Below are 6,710 nucleotides of genomic sequence, written 5' to 3'. Positions count from 1 at the left end.
TCAAAACCTTTGTTGATGCATGTACCTAAATCTCCCCAGATGGTTATTTACGTCATCAGTGGTTATGCCATCAGTGGCGTTTCATGTGCAGTTAAATTTATGTTTCATGATGTCATTTATGAGATACTAAAATAGCCATTTGTGGGAGCAGTACTTACATCGACGGAAGGTTTTGGTAGGTACTATCTAAATATAAGGGACTTTTTATTACACCAAAAAAATTTTTATTATTTTAATATTATTCTTTGTTTTTTGTATTTATATATATGTATTTGTATATAAGTATAAACGTGTTTAGATAAGCAATGTGATCTCATATATATATATATATATATATATATATATATATATATATATATATATATATATATATATATATATATATATATATATATATATATATATATATATCTGTGTATGTGTATATATTTATATAATATAGTATATAAATGTTGGTTATGTTACCTGGAGCATAATACTTTTTTCAATCACTTAGCTATCTAATAATGTCTCGCTTAATTAAATCAACTTCATCTGAGTGTCGAGTTTATGTTGGAAATCTTCCTCAGTTTGTTAAAAATAGGGATATAGAAGATCTGTTTGATAAGTATGGTCCAATAAAAGCAATTGATATTCACAACAGATTTGATCCAGCTTTTGCTTTTTTGGAGTTTGAAGATCCTAGGTATATTATACATAATTTTAAAAAAATTTTAGATTACCTTTTTTTTGCTGTTTCTTCATTGTGTGGTTTCTATAATACTGTTTCTATAATACTGTTTTCTTATTTTATTATGTTAGAGTTAAAGCAATTTTTTAACTGGATGTCATTCCTAGTTTTACCTGTTTTGTAGATCAGGTCTTGGTATTTTGTGATACTATAACTGCCACTTATGATTCCTGAGCTCCTCCTACCCTTACCTACAGTTAAATTAAAATTTCTATATCAGAGTTATTTTTCTCTTAATAAACTTCACCAAGTCAAGTCTGATCTCAATCTTTATTATTAATAATGTTATCATTATTTAAAAGTGATTAAAGTATTCTAATTGAAAACTGCTTTTTTTTTTTAATAAAAGTTTTATTATATAACTGCATTTAAAAACTCTGCTCAAACTCATTTTGATGATTTGTTACTATTGTGAAAAATACTTGTTTTACATTTTTATATTTTAGTTTTTCTGTTATTTACGTTCTTTTTTTGTTTTTTGTTTGTTTTGCTTGCTTAAAAGAAAGTGAAATAAATACTTTTGTTTTTAGAGATGCATCTGATGCTGTTTATGGTAAAGATGGTGAAAGATTTGAAGGGCAAAGAATCAGAGTTCAGTTTCCTCGTAATAGTGCTGCTGGTAGAGAGAGAACAGAATCTGGGTCTAATAACAATGGAGGAGGTGGATATGTGAGAGGACGAGGACGAGGGCCACCCATTAGGCGGTCTGAAAATCGAGTTCTAGTTTCTGGATTACCCCCAACTGGGAGCTGGCAAGATCTTAAAGATCATATGCGAGAAGCAGGTGAAGTACTTTATGCTGATGTTTATAAAGATGGTACTGCTGTATGTGAATTTGCAAACTATGAAGATATGAAATGGGCTGTGAAGTATTTAGATGACAGCAAGTTTAAATCTCACGAGGTAAATTATTTTTAACATTTTTATACTAATTTTGTATCTTTAGAAGAATTTGATTGAAAAATCATTTCTAGTGTACACAATCTGCATACTCGTTAGGTATATTTTATTTGGTTATATCAAATTCAACTTTAAGTTTTGATTTATTTTTGCATCATTCAATCTAGCCGGAACAGATGTTACTAAGGAAAAATCTATCCGGGACTGAAGTTACTAGGGAAACAATCTAGCCAGGAATCGATCGTGCATCAATTCTTAGAATACTCGAGGATCTTTCAGGGAGGCGTTTTAAAGAACTCTCTACACCAAGGATTTTCAGAGGACTTTCTGTTCCACCGGGATGGATTTTCTAACTAAATTACGGGAGTTGTAAGTGGTGTATAGGCCGCTAAATGTTCTAAAATTAATTTCAATAAGATATTTTTCACAATGCCAAATAAATTTTTAAAAGAACTTTTTCTTTATCGTAATTGGCATATCCCGGGGAAACATTTTAAAATTAAGTCCATCTGCTAGAATTATTTAGATTTTTCTGCTTTTCATAATTCGGTGAAGTACAAGAGCACTTGTAAAAATGTTTTTTAAAAATATCTGCATTTTTTGATTTAATGTGCTACTGTGTTTTTCTCTGAACTGTGAAAAGCTTTTTAATCTGTAGTGGTAAATAAATTTGGTTTTAAACATTTTGCAATTTTATAATACTTTCATTGGTATCGATTATTTTTAGAATGAAACAACTTTTGTAAGGGTTAAACGCGATGGTAACTCGCGTAGTCGATCACCAGCTCGACGTTCCAGAAGTCGATCTCTTAGGCGTTCTGGTAGTCGATCTCCAAGACGAAGAACTAGAAGTCTTTCTCCTCAGCCTTTGAATTCACGAAGCAGGTTAGTTGTATAACTGACAATTTATTTTAAAACTAATTGTTATATTATATATTATCACCACTATGTTAAAATTTAAACAAATTTAAAATAAGTTTTCCTAAAAACTACTTCTTACAATTATTTTTTTTAATGATCTATTCATGATTCGTTTTTCAGGTATATGTGTAGTTTTTTTTACATATGCTTAGTTTTTAAATTAAGTATTGATTCTGAAAGTTAAAAAAAATATTTTTTTTTAATTTTACCTTAAAAAATCTATTGTATTTATATTCTCTTATTTCAAAAGTATAATTATTTCCAAAATTAACTATTAGAATTGTCATGAAATGTTTTATCAATAGCAAAGCTGTAAATAGAAAATCTGAAAGTGGTGGGGATCTATTGATAAAAATCAGAAAGTGGTGGAGATCTATCGATAAAACGAAGGTGAAATTAATAGTTGACTCAATTCAAAATAACTCTTGCATCTAGATTTAGCTACAAGTTTTAAATGCAGCAGATTTTTATATTTAAAGAGTATTAAAAAAGTATAAAATCTGAGTACTTTACAAGAAAAAAAATAACTAAAAACGTTATATTATGGAGAAACTAAGGAAACTGAATAAGCTAAAAATTTGCTTAAATTAGTGACTAAGCAACAAAAAATAATTAGTTCCAATCTAACATAAAAAAAAATCTTTTAATGCTTTCAGATAATCAATACTATTATCATTGAAGAGTCAAAATCTGAAAAATTTAAATACATTTGAGTTTTCAAAATTTGTTAGCAAAAGTGTAGTATTAGTTAGGCTAGTTGTAGTATTAGTTTTAAAAGAAAAACAGTCTTATTACAACAAAAGAGAATTCAACCAGAAAGTTCACGCCTTCTTCCTTACCAATGTTGCTTTTCTGGTCAGAGCTGGCATAGAACCAGAGTTTCTAACACAGAATCTATGGTTCTATGCCATAACTTTCTGAGCCAAAACTCTAACCACTGCTGCTTCAAATGTCTAATCTTTAAATGTTGTTTTTGACCAGGTTTGTTACTTCTCAGCTTCAATACTTACAATCCTACACAGTGTATTAATACTGCTTATATTGTCTGTTGTGCACACTTTCTGTGCCCATTCAAAGTTCTAAAAAGTATTGAAAAATTAGCTTTTAACTTATTAACACATAAAGTGAAGTCAAATTAAAAAGTTTGTTTATACAATTGTATTTAATTTATTTATTGTTTAAATGAATTATATACAATTGTATATAATATATTTAACAAGTATATTGTGATAAAATCGATTTTCATCTTCATTTAAGTAGTTGATGCCTCAAATTCCTTTTTCTTGATGACCCTCTGGTGTATTGTACACTTGTGTGTAGCTCAAAACAGGTCCCTTGAAAACCTGCGAACTGCTAGCAATCTTTTAAAATTTATTTAAAGTGTAATATCAAGAGTTTATGTTGTGTAATTTAATAAATATAATAGCGGTATATTACGGAATCCTAACTTTAGCTTTAATTTCCAAATCGCTGAAATCTCAAGTTTTTGAATGGTATTTTTAAGTGAAGACTTTGTTCGGCGCTGGAATTATAAAGACATTGTAAAGACATTTAAACAATAAAATATTCTTTCAGGAAATAGAAGATAAAGAGCTACCATTACTATATAATAGAATAAAAATAGAAGATAAAGAGCTACCATTACTATATAATAGAATAAAAATAGAAGATAAAGAGCTACCATTACTATATAATAGAATAAAAATAGAAGATAAAGAGCTACCATTACTATATAATAGAATAAAAATAGAAGATAAAGAGCTACCATTACTATATAATAGAATAAAAATAGAAGATAAAGAGCTACCATTACTATATAATAGAATAAAAATAGAAGATAAAGAGCTACCATTACTATATAATAGAATAAAAATAGAAGATAAAGAGCTACCATTACTATATAATAGAATAAAAATAGAAGATAAAGAGCTACCATTACTATATAATAGAATAAAAATAGAAGATAAAGAGCTACCATTACTATATAATAGAATAAAAATAGAAGATAAAGAGCTACCATTACTATATAATAGAATAAAAATAGAAGATAAAGAGCTACCATTACTATATAATAGAATAAAAATAGAAGATAAAAAGCTACCATTACTATATAATAGAATAAAAATAGATAAAAATAGAAGATAAAGAGCTACCATTACTATATAATTTTTTTGTTTACTTTTACTTATTAAGTGGAGCTTATTTCCATCAATAAGTTTTGCTTAATTTACATTAGTAAATTTTATTTTATAAATAAGTTTGGAAAAAGCATGAGTGAAAATAAATGTTTTTTGAGAAATTTGTTGACTTGTAGCTCTTTTGATCATTAATCATTTCTAAATTAAGGACGTTTTTTTAATTTTAAAACAATTTGAAGCAAACCTACTAAGCAAAACCCAAAAAAAAGTTCATAAAGAGGCATATTAAAGGTTTTAAATTCTGTATTAACAACACCAAAAAATCTCTTTTTTTAAATGGTACAAGCAGAAAAAGTTGTATTATGGGCCATCCATAAAGTACGTTTGCAGGTATGGGGAGGGGGTGTTAAAGACAGTGAGTACATATGCGGTTTGACTATATCTCCAAAACTCGATTTCATTTTTCTTTTCTTTTGAACATTGAACTTCACTTGTGTAACAAATTCAGTATTGTTTATTTTTCTGACTTCAGACACAATTTTTGTTTTTACTTTGTTATAAGCAATGAGGAGATAAAAAAGAAATCGAGCGACAATCGTTCCAAATGATATTTTTTTATTTTTCGCAACGTTATTTGATTAGTGGCGAGATGAGCAGCAAAAAGACGTCAAATAAAGGCAAACTTTTTTTGAATAATTTTTTTATAGTACTGTACGCAAACTGGTTTTTATCATTTCTCTTAAAATGCTGAAATATGTTGTAACATTTTAAGATTGAATTAAGTATATTAGGTAACATTTTAAGTTTTAATTAAGTGCAGGGAAATGTCAAATAAACTAAATGTTTTTAATGTTTTTGAAATATTTATGCGTTGGGGAAGGGGGGCTTTGTTTTGAAAAAAAGTAACGCATACGTACGCAGAAGGAGGGGGTTTTCGAAAGCGTTCAGGTTCGCACAAGGGGGAGGGAGGTCCTAATTCAGTGGTTTTACTTCGTGCGTACTTTATGGATGCCCCCTTAGGCGAAAATAAATTTTCATTTCATTTAAAACCTGTTAAGATTATCAAAAGGTGATTTTTTTTTTTTAAGTTACGATTTTAAGTTTTACTAATTCGCCTTAACTATGGTGAGTATGAGTTGTTGTTCTTAGGCTCCAATCAACTGTATGTGTAAATATAACAGTTTGGAATGTTTTCATTTTTAACTATTATTATTCTGTATTTTAGATCTCGAAGCAGGTCGCCTCGGAGGTTTTCACGTAGTAGATCTCCAATACGTCGCAGAAGCAGATCTCGATCGGATTCAAGGCGATAAACCTCAAAGTTTTTTGTTTTGCGTTTGTCATCCTTTGCTTCTATTTTGGAGATAAGTTGCTAAGAATTTGACTATTCTCAAGATCTAAAAGTAATCAAAAACTTGAAATATTTTCTTTTGTTAAAAAAAGTTTTGAAAATTCAAAATTTTTATTTTTTAAAGATTTTTAACTGTGAATCTATCCAAATAAATTAAAACCTTAGTAGAATACTCCAATGATACTTAAAGAAAGTTTATTTTCGTGTTGATTTTTTTACATTATTGACATTCCTTGTTAGGGGGTAGAATGAAGCTATTTATTTCAAAAATGTGTATGATCTTTCAGTTTTTTGGCTAAAAGAGTATGCGTACACGTTAGAATGTATGATGGATCTGGTTCTGTTGCTGTTTAAATAAATGCTTCGAAAACTAGCTCAAAGATAATTAGCAGTAAAAGGATTAATTTTTTAAAATTCAAAAAAAAAAAATTTTTTCTTTTTGATTATTTATTAATTACCTTATATATAAGAATTTTTTTGTTTCCGAGTTTGGTGCTAAAAAAAAGTGTTTTATAAATCTTTAGAGAGGTACGTTTTCGTACTGAATAAAAAGTCATATTTGCAATTTTCGAGCTTATGTTAAAAAGTCCTCTGTTTTCAATCTTCTCGACTTGTATATAAAAATACTAACTTTTGATATCTACATTATGCATGTGTCAGGGTTGACGAC

General features: G+C 28.2%; 1 protein-coding gene across 1 annotated transcript; it reads left to right on the top strand.

The window, feature by feature from the left end:
• The first annotated feature begins 439 nt into the window (after window positions 1-439).
• On the top strand, window positions 440-6,250 carry LOC136072141 (serine/arginine-rich splicing factor 1-like). The gene is made up of 4 exons (XM_065820669.1): window positions 440-685; window positions 1,261-1,633; window positions 2,358-2,515; window positions 5,915-6,250. The coding sequence occupies exons 1-4, from the start codon at window positions 507-509 to the stop codon at window positions 6,000-6,002; spliced, it is 798 nt and encodes a 265-aa protein (XP_065676741.1). The 5' UTR covers window positions 440-506; the 3' UTR covers window positions 6,003-6,250.
• The last annotated feature ends 460 nt before the right edge of the window (window positions 6,251-6,710 follow it).

Source organism: Hydra vulgaris, chromosome 15 (genome assembly GCF_038396675.1).
Source record: "Hydra vulgaris chromosome 15, alternate assembly HydraT2T_AEP".
In the NCBI taxonomy this organism is placed as follows: domain Eukaryota; kingdom Metazoa; phylum Cnidaria; class Hydrozoa; order Anthoathecata; family Hydridae; genus Hydra; species Hydra vulgaris.
The sequence above is the reverse complement of the archived record's forward strand: the minus strand, read 5'-3'. Positions and strand labels throughout refer to the sequence as shown.